Source organism: Rhopalosiphum maidis, chromosome 2 (genome assembly GCF_003676215.2).
Source record: "Rhopalosiphum maidis isolate BTI-1 chromosome 2, ASM367621v3, whole genome shotgun sequence".
In the NCBI taxonomy this organism is placed as follows: Eukaryota; Metazoa; Arthropoda; class Insecta; order Hemiptera; family Aphididae; genus Rhopalosiphum; species Rhopalosiphum maidis.
Genome location: NC_040878.1, coordinates 92725342 through 92750098, shown reverse-complemented (window position 1 = coordinate 92750098; position 24757 = coordinate 92725342). Strand labels below are relative to the sequence as shown.

Below are 24757 nucleotides of genomic sequence, written 5' to 3'. Positions count from 1 at the left end.
CCCCACCACAGATATGTATAATAAACTAGATTGCTAACTGATGATAATATGCGAAGTTATTATCCGCCATTTTAATCGAGGCCGATGTAGATTTTGCCTTATCAATTGTTGTTGTTGTCTGTTGACTTGTGTACTGTACTACTGTGAAAACTCAAAACTGAGTAGTTGACACTGTTGACAGTATTGTTGTGTTCTGTTTTTTGCAATAGGTATATTGTTTTGAGACTTAATATTTTTATGCTATTTTTCCAATTATGCCATATAAGTGCTGTGCTGATGGATGCAGTAGCAAGGACGGGGTTGTTGGTTCAACTACAAAATTATTTAGGTAACTAAATACTTTACAAAAAAGTTATCAAAAATAATTAGCTCTACTGAAATACACTTTTAATAATGTGTTTGATATTTTGTTTTTAATTATAGATTTCCAATCGATGAGTTAAGGAGACAAAAATGGGTGCACTCTATCCAAAGAGATAACTTCATTCCAACAAAATTTTCACGCTTATGCAGTCTCCATTTTAATAAAAGTGAATTTGTTGAAGCCCCCGAAAAACTTATATTAAAAAATACAGCTATACCATCCAATTTCGATTGTTCCAAAAAAGCAATAAAATGTTTAAGCAGCAACAAATTTGATCACAATTATAGTTCTTCAGGTAAAATTAAATTCTTCTTTACATTCAATGTTGTATTTGTACTACTTACCTATTACTACTACTTACCTATATTAAGTAAATTACATTTTTATCTACAGTTTCTTCTTCATCAAATATAATTAATATAATAACTACTTCTCCTAATTTACCTATTGATTCTGGTGTTGAAAATGCTGGGTGTAATTATGAAGTTGTCGATCTGACTTTTATTGGACCTAGTAAGTTAAATATGTTAACAATTTTAATTTATATACAATAATGCTTTGTCATGTATTAAATTTGTTGCAGATTCCAGCCAGTCACCTCATACCCCTACATATACACCAACACTTAAAAGAAAATTTAAAAAAAAATTGTTTGATACACCAAAAAAAGCCAACCTCAAAAAGCGAATTAAACTTTTACAACAAACGGTTAGAAGGCAGAACACAAAAATAAATTCACTTGAGGTATTTACGTAAATGCTAACTGAGAAAGATTGGCTTAGTCTTAGTACACACTTAATAAGTTATTATAATATGTGAAATGCCTCTAGTGATTAGTGATGACTGATTACCGGATGAGTGAAACTTAACTGTATATTTATATATTAATAAACTATATTGTAATTTTTATTAATAAAAATTATTCTTATCAGCAATTGATGTCTACTATTGGATCCTGTACTGATAGAGAAACTACTAATATAATTGAAAAAAATTTTACTGAGGTTTTTTTAAAAGATATTATAAATAATGGTAATGTGGCTCCTACTGCAAGGCGATACAGCGAAGAAGTAAAAAAGTTTGCAACTACACTTTATTTTTATTCTCCAAAAGCATATAACTATGTTAGGTAGGTATATATCCTCAATAACTGAAACAATTATATATTTGAGTTACAGAAATTGTAATTTTGAAAAATAAATTGTAATTTAAAGGACTTCAATTTCTTTGCCTAATCCAAGTGCTATACGAAATTGGGTATCAAATATAAATGCTGAAACTGGTATTTTACAAGATGTCCTATTAGAAATAGGTAAATTTCCCAAAGAAGACAAATTTTGTTGTTTGATATTAGACTCCATGAGTATTAAAAAATCAGTTCAGTGGGATAAAGTTAGTCATATGTATGTATTATTAGAAAATATTATTCATAGTTGAATATATTATAACTAGATATAAATTTATAAATTAAAATTTTTTAAGGTTTGTTGGTTATTGTGACTATGGTAATAGTTTGACAGTTGAAGACTGTGAAAAAGAGTCAACGGAGGTTTTAGTTTTTATGTTGTCTAGCTTAAAACAAAAATGGAAATGGCCAATTGGGTATTGGTTTGTAGATAAAATTAAATCAAATGTACAAGCTCAATTAATTAGGATTGCTATTACCCAATGTGATAAATTTGGGATTAATGTTGTGGCAGTCACCTGTGATGGAGCATATGCTAATTCTTCAACTTTTAAAACTCTAGGATGTGATCTAGACCAACCTTTTGATTTTATCAAGTCTGATTTTTCGATAACTTCAACTAAAGCTAATGTTTATTTCACACCTGATGCATGCCATAATGTTAAATTAGCTAGGAATGCTTTGGGAACACTAGGAGTATTTAAAGATTCAAACAACAGTCTTATTGAATGGAGATATATTCATAAATTATTTGAACTGCAAAACGACATGGGCTTTAAATTGGCAAACAAGATAAACTCTTCACATATAAATTGGAAAAGCAATAGTATGAAGGTAAAGTTAGCAGTTCAAACACTTAGCAGTTCCGTCGCAGACTCTCTACAATTTCTATCCAAGACCTCAAAAGATTTTGAAAATTGTGATGCAACAATAAGATTCATCAGGGTTGTAGATGAGATTTTTGATTTCTTGAATTCCAGAAACCCATATGCAAAAGGCTTTAAACAACCAATTAATAAACAAAATATTCAATACTTAGAAACAAAAATGAAAAATAATATTGACTATTTGTATTCACTGAAGACAGCTACTGGGCAAGATCTGTGGAAAAGTAAAAGAAAAACATTCATATTAGGTTTTGCTGCATCCATAAAATCTACTATAGCTATAGCAAAGGATTTGTTAATAAATCAACATTTTAAATTTATTCTGACATACAAATTAAGCCAAGATGCAATAGAAATTTTTTTTGGATTTATGAGAGGTCGATTGGGTCATAATAATAATCCTACCTGTTTGCAATTCAAACATGCTCTAAAAAGTACTTTATTGCACACTTCAATAAGACTTAGCTCAGGAAACTGTACACTGATGTCACCTCATGAAGATTCTCTTTTTTCAATCAAATGGAAATATAAAGCACCAGAACAAAATTTAGAAAATGAATTTGATATTTCATTGTTAGCAGAACAGTACAATAAATTAGATTTTAATAGCATCACTATTGAAAATATATTATATTACATAAGTGGATATATTGTTAAAAAACTAATCCCAACTTTGAAATGTGATGGTTGTATTGAAGCTATTACAGATCCATACATTGAAAATGATCACGTTTATCAAAATAATACCACACCAAAATATTTTACAATTATGAAAAACAGAGGCGGTTTGAAGTATGCTTCTTATGGGGTATACAAAATTGTTAAATTGACAGAAACATTATTTAAAACCATTATGGTGGATAAAAAACAAATGTTTATTAAAAATATGGATTTAAAAATTATGATAAATGTCCAAAACTCACTGGCGACAGACACCACGCTATTTCCAAAATGTGATGCTTGCTGGAATTCAACAGATTTATTGGCAAGACCTCACAAAATCGATATTATAAACAAAGTAACCAGAACCTATCTTAACGTGAGATTATATTCTTACAGTAAAATAATAACATCCTCGATTATGAAAACTGCTAGTAAACGACAGAAACTCAGTAAAACCATTTTATTTTATAACATGTAAAAATTGTTAACCTATCTGAATAAACTATGTTAAAAATTGTTATTGATATTTAGATACAAAATTTGTTTAAATAAGAAAAATAACGTGCAATAAAAATTTGTTTTATAATTTAATTATTTATTTTTTTTATCGGCTTCCTTATCAAACAAATCTAAGGCCGTGATAAAGCCCATAGGCCTCGAATTAAATGGCTGCTGTCTGCTTCAACTAAACACATTGATAGGATGCAGCAGTTAGCAATCTAGTTTATTATACATATCTGTGGTCCCCACCGACTAGGCGGACAGCGGTTGCGGTACTCGTTTCAGCAATCAGCAGTGTATCGGTTGAGGTCATAACGACCACCAGTGAGACCCAAAGTGCGAAATGGCACCGCGGTTACGGTAGTTCTACATCTCAACCGCGAACGGTTTTCGTAAACGCGAAAAGAATATAACAAATAATTATCGCCATATTGGGTTTTTGTCTTGAAAAGTAAGTTTGATGGATAATGATCCATAATACACAAACCCAGATGATCATCGACCCACCCGTACGAACGGCAACGATTTTCTAACAGCAAATACAATTTCATCGTACAAATATAGACTTCAATAGAACTTTGGCGCGGAGAACGATCGACGACCGCTGCATAGTGCTCGGCAGTACGGGCGTTAACACTTTATTCGGTTGGGCCACATTGGAAAACAGCTGCCGTTCGTGATTCTTTAGTGGGCGGGGGGACCGCGCGTGCAGTCGGCCAGTCGCGATCAGCTGATAATCACGCAGCTCTGTTAACACCCAGAGACCCTTGTGACTTTCGTTCAGCTGCTGGATATAAATGGCCGTATTCCTGTTAAATGAATGTAAATTCAACAACTGCGGTCTGTGCTTCAAAAACCTTTACGATCTCATCCAGCACATCGAAGACAAACACATAGGTAAAAAAACAAAAACATTTTCAACACGTTTCGCCCTCGTATGGGTCGACGCGGCGAACGTGTTCCTACGCCGCCGACCTTTTTATTATATTATTTTTCACCTCTATGCCCGTTTTCCTTTCCCTCCCGATCTCCGATCGACGCGATGACCTTTCGGTACCGAGGACCGCGCTTAGACCACCGATGCACCGTCGACCTATGTGACCCAATTGTATGTAGATTTAAATTTAGATCCTTCCCCGCCCTTTGAAAAAATAAAAATTCTATATCCCCCCTATCCCCAGTGTACAACGAGATTTTTTTCAACTTGGACGAGGCCCTAGTTTTTATTGTTCCTTATACTCTTTTTCAGTATGTAGCCCAAAATATAAGTTTCTGTCTGATGGCCCTTATGATGGATTTTAACAAATCCTTTAATAAATTTACTACTCCTTTGAAAGATAATTTCAAACATATATTTACAGACAAATTATTAGAAATAATTAATTTTTGAAGGCCATTTCTTAATTGAAATTATCAGATGCAATTAAACTGATAGTTCTGTTAATTTAAACTTTATATTTATTGATAGCTGTTTACTTCATTGTAGTTTATAATCTTTCAGATGTAGTAATATGTTATACAAACTACATATTTCCAAAATAATTTTCACCATAATTTAATTAGTCTAATTAAAGTAAACCCTAGTAAATTAACACCATAAATTAATTTTGGCTTTATATTAATCTAGATATATTCTTTTTAACTAGCTTTAAATTATTAAATATATATTAAAGAAGAAATATTTATATGATAATCATATGATTATAACTGAATGTTTTTACAAACAATAATCGTTTTATAGTAAATTGTATAAGATTCTTAGCCTATAATAAATTTTCAATTTTTTCTTTCTATTAGTTATATTGTCCTTTAAATAATATGTATTATATTAATGATGATCATTAAAAACTGTCAAAGCAATAATGAAACTACCTATTTTTTTTTTTTTATAGGAATTAATATTATTTCTTTGTTATTTTTGACTGCCTAATAAATGTTAACTGCAATAACTAACTTTATTAAATAAGATCTATTTATAGGGCTATATTCTGATGATCAACTTAAATGGAATATTTATATTAAGGATGTTAGATATTAAATAATTTTATATTGTCTTAAAATGAAATGTATTTTTTTAATTATCATATTATTTAGGTGTACAATCTATTTTGAAATTGAACTCTGATATTGCACTTATGTTAATCACATTATTATACTAGAAACAATAACCCATAGACAATCTAGGATATTTTAAATAAATCATAATATAATAATAATGTGAAAATCAATGTTAATACATCTTAATCAAAATGTTAACTTAAAATATTATATACTCTTTTTAACTTATACCTTATGTACTATCCATCTTTAAATTTAATGCATAGGTGCCCACAGAAAATTCATCAGGGTAAGGCATATTAAAATCAAACACCAAAAAGTGTATTAAAGAAAAAAAATTATACTCAAGTCAAAATATTAATTAAACGTTTACTTAAATAATAATGATATTAACATTTTCAAAAATGTATTTTATATCTAGAGCAGGGCAAATGCCCTGTCTTGCTTCCCTTCTATCACCTATGATTCAGTAATAATTATTTGTTAAATCAAACTGAACATTTGTATTTACAAGCAATAGTTTATAGAGGATATGTAACCATTTGAGGATTTAATTGGTTTATTATGATATTTTTTATGGATTGCAGATAATAAACATAAGGTTAGGTTAATTATAATTGTTAAATGTTTGAAATGATATTAGGACCTTTAAAAATATGAATATTTACTAAGCATTATGATCAATGACATCAATGAATTTTTTAATATAAATTATACAAAAAATAATAATTACTATAGGGATAGAGATTATTTATATTTTATTACATTGTTGTGACAGTGTTAATTGGGAGTTAAATACACTAAATATTTCAAGTTTAATAATAACACAATCAACTATAATATCTACTAATGTGTTATTAATATTTCGGATGTTTAGATTTGTATAATACTCATTTGGATTTAACACATAATAGATACTGATCCTAAACCGATTGAGCTGATTGATCGCACTGAACAACAATGCTTGCCGCTCAGTTGTGTTATGCGGTTTTTCAGCGAGAATGTACACAAAACCGACATCGAACCAGCAGAACCTGTCATTCAGCCCAAAACCAGTATTTTACCACCAGCACCCAACATATTTCATCGACCATCACGAACTGGTAATTAAAAAAAAAAAAAAAAAACGATAATATGTTATGTGTATAACATAACATGGAATTATTTAATTTTATACTCTTTTTAGGTTATGAATCTGATAAAGGAGAAACTGAAAACCTTGATCATATTGGTGACAGCAGTGACTCTTGGTCTACTACATCAGATGCAATCGATGATGCTCATAAAAATGGTCCCAAGTAAGACATAATAAAATAATTGATAGCAATTGATCTGTTGTTATTAAAAGTGTTTGTTTTTAGTTCACAACAGAAAGTTAAAATTGAGCAGCCAATACGACCATTTGCTTGTCCAATTCCAGGTTGTACTAAAAGGTATAAAAACGTTAATGGAATAAAATATCACGTTAAAAATGGACATACAAATGGCAAGTGAGTTGTGTTAATAATTACTAAATTCTGTTTTGAAAAAAAAAAATGCTTACAATATTATGTAAATTGTTCTAGAGTTCATAAGAAATACAAATGTCACTGTGGAAAAAGTTACGTGTCTATTCAAGGACTCAAATCACATGCAAATGGTATGCATGCTGGTACCAAGATGACATGGCTAACAATGCATAATGGTGAAACTATTCAGGTACCTGCAACACCACTTTCGCCAGATACTGTGCCCATACGTGCGGTCACGTTAAAACATGTGCCACGCACCACTGCGGACGCAAATCTACCGCCTAAAACTTTAGTCATCACTAAACCTCCTCCGTCCAACATTGAACCTCCCATTGTTGAATCATAATATTAATGCAGGGGAAGTTTATGAAAACCGTATTCCTATATAGTAAAAATTACCTGGAGTTCCAAAAGTCAGTCGTCATATTTAATGTCTTTTGTCGCTTGATTTTTTTTTTTTTAATTTGAAGTTATTATTTTAGTTTATTATACTTACACAAACATTGTTTGTTATAAAATAAATATATAAAAACGAATGTTCAAGTATTCAGGAAACATGTTTAGTACAGTTTTATGTAGTTGGATGTCTAGGACTAAAGCTTTAAAGCTTGTGCATTTGTTTATTATGTTTTATGTCGAGCTGTGTATAGTGTATGTTACCTTAAAGACTTGATTGCTATTAAAAGAGTCAAATATTGTTAACAATAAAGTTATATATTTAAAATAAATAAAAAAATTAATAAATTGTTATTTTAAATTTGCTTACTTATTACAATATTATTTGATTTTATAATTGAAAATACAGATAATGTATGCTGGTGATTTATCAGGGAATCTATCTCTATTTGTCTCCTGTAAGTTGATTGTGTTCACATTAATAATTGATGTATGTCAAATGGTTTCTTTACAAATTGTTGAATTTCTGCATGTATTGCATAACTCAATGTTCAATAAATTTAAAATTCAAATGTTATTATTTAAACATTATAAATATAAACAGAGTCTCGTTTTTGAAGTCTCTTGTTTTTACTAGTTAGTCTAAAAAATAACCTTATTATCCTTAAATTTTCATAATATTAATAGGAATAAATATGAAATATTTCATTACATGTGATAAATTAAAATTTACATTACCTATTACCATAATCTATAAATAAAAAAATTATTTTGATATTAGAACTCTGACAAATATTTTATTGGTAGTATCTATTATTAACATTTTTTTTTATAGAGTAATAGAATACGAAAAATATCTATAAAAAATGAATGCTGTACCTTTAAATTTTCAAATTAAAATATTAAACATAAAAGAGATTATTTTTACTAAATTAAATTATTCATAACTACCATACTACTGTAATCAATTATACGTTAATAACTTTATAACATCATTATTCTATTCAGTCTTTATCTTATTAATGTACATCATAGCAAATTTGTATTCAGTAGAACACATATTATGTTGCTAGCTTTAATATTGGAGTCAATACTCAATTTACATATTAACAAACTTAAAGGTAAGAATATTATCTAAGACATGTCATATACTTTTATTGACATTATCAGTTTAAATTAAGTTATAACAGTTATAGCTATGTAAAATATTCATCTCACTTTAAAATGATAATAACAATAAAAGCAAAGGACATTTCCTAGATAATATTCTTACCTTTAAACTTAATGATTTATAAATTTACTCTAATAATAAAGCTAACAATACAAAATTAATTCTGCTGAGCAATAATCCATATTGTATATATGTTAAGATAGAGACAACACATGCAGATATAACGCCTATTAAAGTCTTAAATTATTAAATATATTTTAAATATCATTATAATAATGGAAAAAAATTGTTGCAAATAATTATAAAAAAAATAATGCAACAGACCATAATTCAATTTGATTAGCTATTATTATTTCATGTTATGGTTAATTAACAGATACTAATTAGTTACTTTAACTCTTAAGGCGTGTTTCTCAAAGATAAATTTTATTTGAATTTGAAATTATTAGTACAATTATTGAAGTGACCTACTATTTTGTAACTAATTGTTGACATGGCCCACACACTTCTTCTTGACTATATCAGGCCTTTGGAAGTTTACTAAAAGTTCATCATTATGTAATCATCTTCATAATACCATACATTGGATTAACATCATTACATCAACGATTGAATAATTGGATACATATTTTCCTGAGAACTTTTTTCACAAATACCATTTATCTTAGTACTAACCTGTTATCATTGAACTAATTAAAATTAATCATTAATTAGTGATAAAAATCATATAGTAGTAAAACAAGTTTTGTCCACTATCCAAGATTTTTTCTAACCTCTATAGTTTAATTTAATTTGTCAAAAACTCAGAAGTCAATTCTTAACATATTATAACTATAGCACTATAGAATACTTTTAGAGCCTTAGTTATAACCAATCCTCTACATCAATGAAAAATTGAAATTATACAAACGTTTTAGTAGTAACTATGATAAACAACATTAGTAATTAAAGTCATGGTAGAATAAGGTTATGTTAAGTACTTTATTAATAGATTTGTACTAATGTACACTTTCTATAATAAATTTAATAATTAATACTAACATTTTTAATATCAGTCCTTAATAAATACATACAGTAGCGTGTTGAAGTAGGTTTTGTTGAAGCAATTACTTTAAAATCAAAGTAGGAAAGTACGGGGTAATGGATTTAGTATGTTAAAAAGTTTTTTATAATATGTTTATACTGTTTAGTAAAAAAACCAAACACAAATTGTAGATAAAAAGCTATGGGTACATAGGTGGTGTCAAATAGTAGTTTGCCTCAGGTTTGAAAATTGTTCTACATGCCACTGAATACAAGTTATAATAATTATTATTATGAAATAATAATAATAATAATAAATGCATTATGTACCGTGATCCAAAATTAGAATTATATATTACTAGCTCTAAGATATTGAATAAAAAACTACATTTAGATTCAAAATGTAAAACATAAATTAATATAATTATTAATACTATTTTAACTCAAAACTTAATCGTTATCTTATATACTTTCATGGAATTATTTATTATTATTTGTTGCAATGAAATGTTTACAAAATAAGCACATAGATTATAACATGTAAAATAAATCTCTATTACAAGCCTGAGATTATTTTTTCAGTGTAATTTGATGATGAGGTTAGTACATGATTTTTTTTTTTTAATAATTTTATATTATTTATTTTTTCTTCGTCATAATTTTTAATAAAGCTTGTCTCATATTGTTGACCATTTTCTCCAGTTCTTCAGCTTTGATAGCCAACCTTCTGTTGGTGGCTTCCAATTGACTAGCACTGCCATTTAACTCATTTTCTCTGGCTTTTCTTGTAGCTCTTGACTTACGAGATGCTTCGTTATTGCGATCCCTCAATTGTCGATACTTGTCATCAGATGAATGGTAATCTTCATTAGGCTTTCTGTGCTTAGGATAGTCATCATCGTCTGTCTGTATTGAAGCTGATGAATTACTACTACGACGTTTTCGAGTCCACTGAGAGGTTGGTGATACAGTTGTTACATCTTTGGGTGTAGGTACTTCAGCCAAATTGTCAGTTTTTTTTTCCTAAAAAAAATAAAATAACAACAATCATATATAAAAACTGAATCAACTAGTAGATATGATCAAAACTTACATCAAAAACATAAGCTAAAAGATTAAAAGCAGATTCTTGTTCAGTCAGCGTTTTTACAACTTCTGGCGTGTTTAAAATATCACCGTAACTAGTTGACTGAATTTGTTGTAGCCCAACATCTAATTTGAGGGTAGAGTTTTTTCTCATAGATATTGGTTGTTTAAAAGCTGCATCTTCTATAGGTATAATTAGTTCTATCTCTGGTTTGTTTATCTTTTGAAATTCGTCATCGATTGTGAAAACATTTTGAGGTGTTGAAAATGGCTCCAATAAAGCAGGCGCATCCATTTGAAACATGTCTAAATACGGCTCGTCTTCTCTGTACATAGTTATGTCATTAGTGCTGTTATTTGAATTTATAATCCCGGGTGCTTGTCTATCGCATTTATTTTTTTCTGTAAAGAAATATACAAAAAGTTAAGCAACACATTACAACTTTATGTATAATAATAAACTGTTACCGTTTGCACACATATTTAAAAATTCATCCACTAAGCCCTCCATTTTGGTGGGTGCATCGTACATTAGTGAACTTGAACTGGTCTCCAAGACCGTTTGATGTGTTAATGGCTGGAGCGATTGAATGTTCACGTTTGGGGTGCCGGTTTTCTCGGCAGGACATGAAGATAACACAGTTTTGGATGCAGTAGAACATGATGGCTTGGTCTAGATAAAACAATATAATTTAGTAATACATAAAACATAGGTAAAATCTATTTCATAAAATGGTACTTACTTTTGGATTCGCTTTGGTGCTTACAAAAGTAATGGTGCTTTCGATTCACAACAGTAATACCTCCCTTTTACAGGAGACAGTAATTCAGGGCTCACCTGTTAACAAAAATGTAAATTAATTAATAATATCTAAAGTATATCAAAATACATTTACTTTTAAATTAAGTTCTTCCCAATGGGATTTATAATTTTGGTTATTTTGATTAAAATATAAAGGGAGTAAAGTTGTCAAAAACAGTTTTTAACTATGTTATGCGTGTATAAGACAGAGACAACACATCCTACTAAGAGGACTTAAGATACTTACATGTCATACCCATCTTACAAAACATAGATACAACATAAAAAATGTGCTTTTAAAAGAAATAATTTTGTGTTGAAAGTTTCAATGTTAAGGTGACCTATGATTAAATTTAGATGAGAACATTATTTGTTATCTCTATGCAGTGTTTTACGACATACTAATTTTTAAACCATCCTTTAGTATGGAAAATACTAAAATATAAAAATTCTCATCTAGCTTAATAATTAAAATATCCTAAAAAATCTAGGAGATAACAGATAACGTTCCATCTTTAAGTTTGATAATAGGTCAATACACTACAATTATTGTAAAACTAATAATACAAAACCAGCTCTACTGAATGAAAATTGTCTGTTGTATAAACAGAAAAAACACATGAAGTGTGGTATCCTTTAACATTTTTATTAAAAAAATAATAAAATTATTATTTACTGAATCCAATTAAACAATATATCATAAGTATTTCGTTATTATTAAAAAATTACAAAATTGTAAATAGGTCAAGTTTATTTTATAACTAATTAAACTATGGTAACGTTTTATAGCCTTGTGGATAGGAAAATAAAATAAACTATTTAAATTAAACAACATATAGATATATACTAAAATTAAGTTTGAGAATTTTAATGGCTAATTGTATTAATATAAACAAATACATAGGTAAATTGTTTCTTCATACAATTTATGTGCACTTTGGCATAGCAAATAAAATAGAGGAGTGCTAACATTTTTTGACAACACAATAATAGGTATCATAAATATTAGGCCTTTACATACAACATGCACAACTATGCCTTCCATCGTTTAGCTGATAAATTGATGCCTAGAAATCTTTTCATTTTAAAGTACATAATTTGAGTATAAGGACTAAAGGATAACGTGAAAAAATAATTGTATGAAATTGAAAGGATAGTAATTGCCGATTGGTTTAGTAGTTTAATACAATACATACTTAATAATTTAAAAGCCAGTAGCAAAAAATGATTTTTTTTAGTTTAATAACAGCAAAAATTAACTAAATTACATTTATAAAAAGGTATTAAAATTAATTTTATTATCTTAAACAAAGAAATACCACTTAATATATATATTTTGTGAATCTAACATGGAAATATTACATAACAACCTCGTCTACAAATACTATGTATAATTATAATTCATAATAATAGTATACTAGGTATATAATTTTTAAAATTCTATTTGGCCTTGAAAATAATTTCAAGGTTATTTAATGTCACTTAGTTTTTAACGCAGTATCTACACACATTCTCAATAATTTACCAGTTTTTAAAGGCCTACCTACTAAAAATCATTACACCAAAATCATATTATATCAATCACATTTAAATAAAAATTTTATATATTTGATTGTTTTACAGTTAATTATTATCCATAATCTCAATAGATTTGTTAAAAACATGTTTGATTATACCTAGTTCTGGTAAGGAACAATGATTGTAAATAATACACACTGTCCAAGTAGTGTTGTGTAACAAATGAAATTTTGAAAAGGCAAAGGGTGAGCAGTGGAGTGGAATTTAAATCATTTTAATAGTTCTCTATATTAGTCCTATGGGTTAAAATATCGAATCTACGAATATATCATAACATTCATAACAAATGTATATGCAACTACAATCCAAATAATATAAATAAGTCCCTATTCAACAGAGAATATTAAATACATCACCAAAACAAAAAGGGTGAATAATAATGTAATTACATAAGTAATATAGCTATATATCTATGAAAACAAAAAAACTTACCAGATGTGCATGCAAATTGCGACGCAAATCGGTGAACGTCGGAAGCGTGGAGGGGGGAATTTACGAAAAATTATTCTTTGGAAATAAAAACGTACGTCGTTGTGGTACACCGCTGGAATTTCCTCGGAAGACCGTTTGGCGTTTGCGATTTCTCTCGTTCAACGTGGGTATGAAAAAATGACGGGAATGACGAAAGTTGATGGCACAACTACAAGCGGTCGGTCGGCAAAGTACTGTGGTTTCAGGTTTGTGAATGATCGGGCGCGGGTTCGTGCTTCGGCGTATGAGTATACGACAGCGCCAGAGGAATTTCACGGGAACGATGTGCTCACCTGAAGTCGCGATGTGCCATTGGTCAATGATACACTATGACGTCATTAACCGCCAACCGCGGTCGCCGACACGACAGTTTGTCGCATCGCCCCACCGACGACAATCTCCGGTGGCCAGTTCGGGCAACACGTAATAATTACGTACCACCGCTATCCGCCTGCCTACCAGCCCGAAAACTGAAAAGTTGAAACACTGTGCATGTTCATCGAAGCTTGCCGCCGGCGCGGCGCCCACCGTTAACGGTTACATACCTCTACCTACCCATACTTGCTTGTATATATATTCTTTAATTCTCATATACTTATACGCGATCCAAGTTTGACGACATAATACTGTTATTACTTATTATAATATATACCTAACATATCGACGTGTCGTGTATCGAGAAACGAATTGCCGCGTATTCGTTTTTTTATAGACGTTTCACCAGCTTTCACTCGGACTTGAGCGAGGTCAGCGTAGGTAACATAATATTATAATGTGCCTATATTATAATATTATATATAATAATATAAATTTTTAACACATAACCTCCAAACAGAACCTCATTCGCACGTGAATGAAATTCCAATCAAGGATTCTCAAGGACAGGCATTATATAATATAGTTACCAACTATAGTTTAGTTAGCCACTGGGCACTTATCAACTATTAACTAATGATTATAGCTACCGCTTATTGGCTATTATTCGTATAGGTTCCGTTAGATAGGCAGATAGGCCCGAGGCCGCCCGACTGTACGAGATACCTAACTCTTAGAGACTAACTTTACGTACTAGAAAGAGAAAAAACAGACTAGTCAAAATATTTGTTTAGTTTTTTCTTTTTTGTAGCACTTCAAGAAAAATATTTTGTATTCAGACCATCAAATTATATTTTAAGTATACAATTGTATATTATATATCTAATATAACTATACCTATAGTGTTTAGTTTCAAACTAGGTATGTATAAAGATATATTGAAAAATTGTAATTTACATTTTTGCATGAATAAATTAAAAGTAGGACGTACCCAATGTATTCTCACTTACGACTTGCCCATTGAGACAATCGATTTACTTATACCGTTCGTATTATTATTTTTATAAATCTTGGAATAATATAGAATTTTTTATGAGAAGTGGTCAGACTTTTTTAAGAAGTATATGAAATTATAAAAGTTTAGAATATTCTTCCAAATAACTTAATCTTAACTAATGAATATTTACTATTCCAGTCCATGTTGAATAAAAATGTAGAGATGTTCAAAATGTTATGATTCAGCCTTGAACAAAAATGAACTATTAAAATGGAAATGAATTTTTTTCAAATCATAGTCAGTAATACGCATTTTTAAAAATAATATTCGATATGTAATTACCTAAATTGTTTTCAATCTGTCTACGTGGTAATAAAGGTAACCTTAAAATTTATAGTTTTGTAAAAATAAATTATTATAATGTATATGTCCTGTCTTCAAAATTTTAAAATGAATATTCGATATTGTAAATATTTTCACTGGTAAATTTGGCTCAAATGGGCAACGCCCATTAAAATTATAAGTATAGGTACCTAATTTATATAATTAATTTAAAAATGTCAATGTCATAAATTAATAAAACGTACCTAACGTATTAATATAATATAATTAAAATGAATATTTTTTTGTTTTTTAATATGTAATAAAAGTATAAAGTATAAACATTTGTTTCATTATTCATTATATATTTATAATAGCACAAATATTTATAAATTAACCATATCTATACTATACGTCTATACCTAAATATAATAAATTATTCATTTATAAATAACTAATAAAGCATAAAGCATAGTTGTGTATATATGCATGATTATAACTAAGAATGTAACCTATACCTATCAAAAAATAAAAAATGCACCTAATCCAGGGGTCGGCAACCTACGACTCGCATACGGCTCTTTCGATCTTAAGTTGCGGCACTCTAGGTCCGTACACAAAAATAATTATTTTATTATCAAAAAAAATATATACCTACCTGTATATTTTGTTAAATAAAAAAAATATATTATTTTACATTATATTTTTGTTGCTTTTAATAATATGAAATACCTGCTGCACAGGCCATCGTAATCAACTAAAATTAAAAGTGTACAATTACATACAGGAAACCCATATTTTTATATTAATATATAAGCTATATTAGCGATAAACGATTGATAATAAATTATTCATAATAATATTATTTCGTGTATAAAATTGATTATTTTAAATTGAAAATCATTTATTTATAAGCAAATACTAAAATAATAAACATTGAGATGAACATTTTTAGTGGTTCTTTAAAAATTGGAAAATTATCTATGTAAATTGTAACTTTTAGCTCTGTTGTCTCAAAAGGTTGCCGATCCCTGACCAAACCCATAATGATACATATTTAGTTTTTATTAACATGCATTTAAAAAGTTCAATAAATATCGAATTCGTTGAAGTAACATACATATTTTTTAATTAACTTGGGTATATCTACATGGATGTTGATGAAGAAATAAAAGACGTACCTATATTGCGGCCTGCGGGTTATTATTTTGTAGATATATCATAATATTCATAATATAATTTAGTATATTAGGAATTGATAATTATAATATATACGTTTATATAATCAAGTCCGATGCAAACTATAGTACGATTCAATACGTCAGTTACTACATGACATATGACACAGGAAAGACACTATGAATTCACATTAGACCAATAATATCAGACTCGTTATGAATGTTACTATATATGTATAACTAAATTTGGCTCCATAAAATAATTTATGAAATAATCATTTCCCGTACGTTTTTGCTATAGAGAGGTTGTGTTTTTTACAATGTATAAAAAATTTTCCATTCCTGATATGGCTATATAGTTGATTTATTATTAGATGATTAAGAAGTTCATTAAATTAAAATTGCTATAAAAACAAATAAAAAAACAGTTAATATGGGTCCACGAGATTTAAAATAAAAGAAAAATAGAAGGAGAATAAGCAAACTTATGTAAATAACTATAGAAGAAAACAAAGACAAATTTTTCAAATATTTTTTTATGACTAAATTTTAGTTTAATGTTTTTTTTTTTTGAAAATCAAGAACAAAATCACTTACCAGACTACACATAATTTATTTAGGGAATCAATTCCCTCTAATGACAAATTGGCAATGTGCAAATGTGCATAAGCCATAAGATTAGAAATCTTAAGCATCTACATTTTTTAATCAATTTGTATATCATAAAATATATTTCAAATGATTAAAAATAAATCTAATAAGAAGTAAGAATTATATGTACTCAAAATTAAAAAGGATAAGCAAGTGAGTATCGCTTTGCTGTATAGTAGAGATGGAGAGTAGGTTAAATTTGAATGCAATACATGTTGAATGTTGATACATACAATGATTAATATACGAAAAACGATTCTGAACGGAGATGATTGATCAGTCTAGGATATAATATTATATTATTACCTATATTTAAATTATATATCGTTATTTTATGTGATTTCATAAAAAATTAAATGTAATAGGTACGCTCATAAAATTGTATCTATGTTGAAACTAGAATTTTTTCGAAGAAAAAGTTATGAAAACCTTGTATTGGTCTTTTTAACCTTAGGTATAAACCATAACAATTTTATGAATTTTCAACTTCAAAATTCCTTACAAATTTTCTCGGTTTTGACATATTTTATAAACATTTGAACTTTAAACGCTTATAAACAAAAATTATGACTAACGTTTTTTTTTTTTTTTTACTACGATATGTATAACTTATAATAAGCTTTGTATTAAATTTTAAAGAATTTTTTGAATGCCAAATTTTTTTTATAGGCATTTCAAAAAAAAACTTAGAATTATCAAAAATTTCAATTGTCTATTAATAACTTAAAAAAAGTCAAAATGTTTTAAAAATTTAACCTAAAATCATCCCTCAAAAAGGAGGCCGTGCACCCCCAAACATACGTTCAAAAATCGAGATAAATTTAAACAAACTTTTTGTTCCACAGAAGAATCACTTTACAGAAAATAATATTTTAATAAATGTATTGTTATTGTAATTGTGTTATTTTGTTATTTAAAGTATTAATATTATTAGAATAAGTTATATTATTTAATATTTATCAATAGGTACCTATGTATAGTTGTATTATTAAATTATTAACAAACCCAATAAGCATCTTTAAATGCATTTTTTTTATAAAAATGTATAGTTACCTACATAAAAAAGTTTGAATATGCAATATCGTTAAATATATAGGTAATAGGTATGCTAGCTGTGGACACACTGTGACATCAGAAAACAAATTAACATACACGAATATTGTGGGTTAGATATTGTTTTTATATTCACATTGTATCATTAACAGATTTAGACAAATTCACAGCGACATGACACGACAAAACATCCTTATACGGCACGTATGTCTTTGTCGGTCTGTATTGATTATTGCATTGGTACATATTATAAAGTAGGTATCAATTTAATTATTTTAAAGTCTTAAACTATAAATAGGTAATGCGTTTTGCTTGTTAGTTGTTTAATTATACTAAACAATATATGAGTTGATATGTAGTATTTAGTTAGTTTTTTACTTTGGTCTCATTAAATAATTTTAATTATGGTATTTAAGCACCAACTCGGTGTATTTTTTGAAAGCAATCTTGGTATATGTATATATACAAATATAAACATACATACCTACACACATGTATATATATATATATATATAAAATGATTAAATAATAATAGTTATGTTTATATTACTATTTATGATGTAGGTATAACTTTTTTATTTTATCTCAAAGTGAATATAATATATTATAGTAATTTTGATGTGTCTTTTGGACTATATTACGAGTCACACAGGTATTAAATGTTAACGATAAAAATAATAGCTATATAATTAGTAAGATAATTCCAAGAATAATTACCAGTGCAGTGGAATATTCTGTATTGACATAATGGCTCTTAAAATACTCATATAAATATATCAGGTGATTCTTTTGTCATAAACTTCTTTAACTACTTATGATTTCAAAAACTTTAACATTTTTGAAAATATTTCTTTTATATAATTTATAGTTGAAATAGAATATTTTCTGAAGTATTTCGTTACATGAAAATCGAAATTTGGACAAGTATTTTTTATAAGTTATAAGTATTTAAAGTTTTGGAGAGCGGAATGTAGTAGTACGAGGATAGGTAGCGCGAAAAATGTTAGTTTACTATTTAGTTCATTTAAATTAAAATAGTTTTTGATAAATACATGAATGTTATACACTTATACAATAAAAGAATCACCTTATATAGTTATATATTTAACATATATACATATGATATCTAAACATATAGTCTTCATAAGGTACGATATTATTTATTATCTATAACGAGCCAGTGGCACACACTCAAATAAATAAAGGTGGTAGCACGTCCAATGGCAAATATACCACCCACCCATTCGCCAAATCGCTTTCAAAAACTAAAATAAATGGAAATTAGTACAATAATGCTTATAATGCTTTTTTTTTAATATGCTGTTGTTATTGGCAAATGTATTAATTACAGTATCTGTGTCAATTTGAATATCATTTGAAAGTACCATTACACTTTAAAGCTAAGAAACTTAGAGGTAGTAGCTGCTAACTTAGACCTCTCTTGTGTGCTGCACTGTAGCGGGCTATATAAGTAATAAAGTATAAAATATAATTTTTTTAAACAATAATGACGGTTCGTGATTTATTTTGAGTATTGTTATTTAGTATAATATTATTTATTTATAATTTTAAATCTTTTAATAGGCAAGTCATAAAAAAACATTTACTAATTATAATAGCAAATTTAAATTTTTTGCAAAAATCAAGTTTTAAAACATAGCCCTTGGTATGTTAATTAAACTGTAAAAAATTGACGTACAAATACAAAATTATTAATGTTAAGGTTGAAAAAAGGAAAAAAGTAGGTACTTAGCCACTTTTTTGTAAAGTTTAAAAGTGTATATACCTTTTTATTGACTATTGAGTAAGTCACCGTAATGTATGAATTAAATTTAAATTCATTAATCATTTATTTGCATATATAAAATTATTCTGATGCAAATTGTCTATATTACTAAGTATATTTTATAGTATTACCTAAAATATTTATATTTTTAATTTCCATAGTATATATAGTAATAATTTATTTTATTTATTTACTATATTAAAAGTAATGTAGGTAAAAAGAATTAATTTTTGCCGAAAACGTTGTATTTTTTTATTATTAATATTTAGTTATTAATTATCATAGAAGTAATTTAAGCTACCTATATTTATATCATATATTATTATTACTATTATTATTAATAACGTTTTAGTTAATATACCAACTTACCTTAGTTACCTTAGGTTAGTGGTTTTTTAACCTTTTTTGGTTCAGCGCCCCTTTATCGTAATAACTAACTGCTAACGCCCTCCTCATGCAAAAACAAATTTTCTTCTTATAAATATATATATGTATATATAAATTTATTTATTCATCAGTTATTCATTCGTTATTATAAACAAGACGTTTCCTATTGACACGTAAAATTCGATTAGATAACATGCCATATGACATTATATAGCGTATTCAATTACAACTATTCTGATTTCACATTCAATTATTTGTAGTGTTGTTATATAATATTGAAAAGTTGTATTATTTTTAATCTCCGAGTTTGAAAAAGCTCATCCCCTCCCCAACGCCCTCTTCAAAATCATTACTCTCCGGAGAGACCGAAATTCCCCGAAGGGGGCGATATCGCCCACGTTAAGAACCATTGCCTTAGATAAATGTAAAATGTGTTCAGGTTCGTTGTGTTAATGTGTATTATAATGGCATAAAATAAATTTAAATGTTTAGAAATATCATTCTGATATAAAATATAATATATAAATATGTTAAATGTTTTAAAGTTCTAAAAAAATTTTAAAAAAATTCTAATTATATAATATTTTTATATCAGAATAAAATATTTATGAGAAACTTTGTATGTATTAAAATTTCAAGTCTTATGTATAGCAATTTAATATTTTAAAAATATTTAAGTCAAAATTATTTCCAAATTTTCATGATTTGACAAATGTTATTAAAATTTAAACTTTAAATGTTGTAAACAAAGTCGTGTTTATATAATTTTTAATATTTATTAAGTACCAAGATAGTTATATTAAACATTTTCAAAATTCAGATTTTGAATAAATTCAATATTGAAGGAAAAATACTGAGATAAGTATATGCCAGATTACTCTGTATAAATGTATAATATACATCATACAGTATATACTATATTATTATGAAAAGTCTATGCAATTTTTAAGAAATTTTTATTTTATATATTGGTTATATCGAGGTCTAAGCAAAATCACCAATAATTATGTTAAATTTTTTTCGAGTAGAATCACATTCGTTTTGTAATGAAACATTTATAATTATGGACTACGGTCATATTAACATATGTCTATACTCTATATTATAGGTACATAAATTATATTATAAAAAATACAAACTAACTGGTTGGGTCTATGTTCGGAAAATTAGATTATTTGAAATACTGATAAACATGTTTTAATTTTTATATATATTATAATTAATAAAGTAAATTTAATTTTTATTTTGATCGTGAAAAAAATGTAGTTTAAGTAGATGTTACTTGTTAGTCATGACCGATGAGATTATAATCAAGGCTACTGGGCTATATACAGAGTGATTCACCAAGCATGCTCATTGATCACCCTTTTTTTCATCTTAATTAGGTACAACAAAAACCCTTCTCGTTGGATCTGTGTAAAAAGAACTTATCGAATTATAAAGTTATGAATTGTGATATTATATTGTATTTAATTCTATATTAGATATAGGTACCCACTTAAATACTTAATACTATAATTATTTTCTCAGTTAAAAGATTTTTACAATCAAATAATTGTGAGGTTAACATAAAAAAAATAAATGTTTTCGTTGAATAAATAGTTACAGTATACAAATACAGTATCTCTACTAAATAGGTATATATATCTAATATTTTCGATTTATTTAATATATATATATATATTAATTTATTTATTTTTCATTTAAATCGCATGGTAACAATGATAACATAATGATATTACAAAAGTTTTTTTTTACGGAAAAAGTTGGAGGTTTTTTGTAGTTATTTAATATTTGTACTTATTTTTTCAAAATGTATCGATGTATATAGTTATAGCGTGCAATAGTACGACTATTCAATAGACTAACTCTTGACTCTTTAAATCATGAGTATCGAGGTATGTATTAGCTATTAACAATCAAGTATCGCACGGCATTTGCATCCATGCAGCGTGGCTGTACAAAAAGTGGATGTCTCTCGAGCGAGTGGAGAAACGGAATTATACTATTGAAGTGTTGGTATATCTTTATTCTTTAGAAACAGGGTTTGATGACCAAATTGTCCAATACATCCAATTCTTTATAATCGTCTACAAAATTGTATTATAATTACTAATTAGATACAAAACAAAAGAATTGTCTTTTTATTTTCTGTTGAAAATAAATTAGGTGGATACCAAAGTAAAATTTGTAATTGTATTGTTTAATATTATTTCTAATATCAGTATAATATACTATATACAATAATAATTATAGACTCGTAGAGGACTGATATATTATGTATAAACAACATATTTTTGCCAAAAACAAATCACATAGTTATCTATATTATAATATACTAATTATTATAATGTTACTATATAGTGTTACTACTCACTGTATGAGTAGATGTTATCAATAAATTTAGGTATTCAACTAAAAATAAGATAAGTAATACGTAAGTAATGTGCCAATACAGATTTTAATGAAATTAACTCTACTTCATTAAAACCATATTATTATTTATTATCATTGTAGCTACATTTTTTAACAACATACATTGTATAATTTGATTGAAAGGTATGTCAATTAATGTATATTTTTATAGTTAGTTCTTAAATTGAAAAAAAACTTAAATGGAGAATGTACAACTCAAATTAGAAAAAAGAAATATGTGTACCTACCTGAATAATATTAAAATATTTTATTGATTGTGATATAAATAACGATATAATTAAAAGGGGTACCTACACATAATTTTTTTTAAAGAAGGATTTTGTCCAGTTAGTTGATTATAGTTTTATAATATTTTGTTAATTTAAAAAATATTTTCAAATTCTACTGTAAGAAAATAGGTAAAAAAAGTTACACGGTCTACTACCTACTAGCATTGTATTATCATCTACCAACATTGTATTTATTACCTTTTGTTGTTGTTGTTCTCGTTCATATTTATTTTACTATGCATGTGTTGATATTTTGATGGAAGTCTTGTTTGACGGAACCATAAAATGATTGAATATGTTACATGGTCATATATTTTTTATTGCTTACTTAGTACCTACTTACATAATATAATTGGCCATAGCCATTTTCCTCCAAAAACGAGATACTGTTTTCCTCCAAAAAAAAAGTTTGGTTTCCATTTTCCTTCCCATTATTGTTGATTAAAATTATGTTTATTTTCCTCCAATATTTTAGCTAGTGTTGTAGTGTTGCGTTCCATATTATAAAGATAGAGTATGGCTAGTATCACATTTTACGCCTTGCGCGTATCTGTTGATTAAATTCTGGTCGTTTAATTTCTAGGTATGTAATTACAAAAAGTAAAATAATTATTCATATTGTGGTTTCACCCAAATATTATGTCTAGTTTTTATTTTATTTAAACAAGTATTCATTTGTTGCTGAAATGTCCTATAATTATAAAAAAAATATGATATTATAATATACTGTAGTGATTTTACTATATTTTGTATTCTATATCTCACATTGTACATATTGTCTGGTTGCGTTATCACCAACCACTTATTACTATTTAATTTTGTATTATTATTTTATTTATTGATTGATGCATCTTTATCGATGTACGTACTTTTTTATTAGTCATTCTTTTTTTAGCCACCACCAAGTTCGGCGCGTAGGTACGGTGTATTATGATATCATAATTTTATTTGAAATATTTAGTTTGTTCTTTTATTTTTAATAAAAAAAAAAAATATAAAAATTAATAAAAAAAATAGTAGACTCGGTTAGCTGTATAGTAGTACGACCTAATTATGATAGTAGTAGATATATTATAATTTATAATTGTAATAGAAGTATAGGTGCAATATATTAAATGACTATGGAGGGAAAAGCCCTGTCTCTGAGCAGTTTAAAGTTCTCCTATATAGATTATAGAGAGGCGAGCCCAAATACGTTTAATTCAATGTATAATGCTTATTGAATATAAGTCTTATTATTGTTAATAGGAGTGCTTTACTTAAAAAAAGTTCATCATCCCTACCCATCGAAAAACTCAAATTGCGCTTAAGTATGGATGGGTTAAATTTACTCAACTGTACAAAATTCAGCAGTTACATTTGAATTCAATGATAAATAATTGTATATACAAAAAATAAGGATTCTGAATGGGGATGGTGTGTCAACGTTTACTTATTATCATATTTAAGTATTTTATAATATATTTGTAGGTACCTATATGTATATGTTTTTTATTAAATATCAGCTAATAATTTGTTTTTCTATTGGTAATAATGTAATGTAGACAATAAGTGTTGAACTAATTTTTGACAAAAACATCGCACAAGCATATTACGTTTTAAATATTATATCATAGAAAAGTATTACGTGTGTTATTATTATTAACTTAAAAATTGCTTAAAGTTTG

The 24757-nt window shown here is 27.3% G+C and overlaps 3 protein-coding genes across 3 annotated transcripts; 2 read left to right on the top strand and 1 right to left on the bottom strand.

Annotated features, from left to right (window-relative positions):
- Positions 1 to 1299, top strand: LOC113555208 (THAP domain-containing protein 2-like). The gene is made up of 4 exons (XM_026959592.1): positions 1 to 328; positions 424 to 659; positions 758 to 877; positions 948 to 1299. Exons 1-4 carry the CDS (start codon positions 255 to 257, stop codon positions 1118 to 1120), a joined length of 603 nt encoding a protein of 200 aa, XP_026815393.1. The 5' UTR covers positions 1 to 254; the 3' UTR covers positions 1121 to 1299.
- Positions 1300 to 3965: 2666 nt separating this feature from the next.
- Positions 3966 to 7927, top strand: LOC113555207 (juxtaposed with another zinc finger protein 1-like). The gene is made up of 5 exons (XM_026959591.1): positions 3966 to 4498; positions 6574 to 6762; positions 6846 to 6957; positions 7021 to 7149; positions 7225 to 7927. Exons 1-5 carry the CDS (start codon positions 4399 to 4401, stop codon positions 7514 to 7516), a joined length of 822 nt encoding a protein of 273 aa, XP_026815392.1. The 5' UTR covers positions 3966 to 4398; the 3' UTR covers positions 7517 to 7927.
- A 2300-nt stretch (positions 7928 to 10227) lies between these two features.
- Positions 10228 to 14059, bottom strand: LOC113554454. Its single transcript, XM_026958323.1, has 5 exons — positions 13659 to 14059; positions 11590 to 11684; positions 11315 to 11519; positions 10854 to 11248; positions 10228 to 10783 (listed from the first exon to the last, which is right to left on the bottom strand). Exons 3-5 carry the CDS (start codon positions 11376 to 11378, stop codon positions 10400 to 10402), a joined length of 843 nt encoding a protein of 280 aa, XP_026814124.1. The 5' UTR covers positions 11379 to 11519; positions 11590 to 11684; positions 13659 to 14059; the 3' UTR covers positions 10228 to 10399.
- Between the last annotated feature and the right edge of the window lie 10698 nt (positions 14060 to 24757).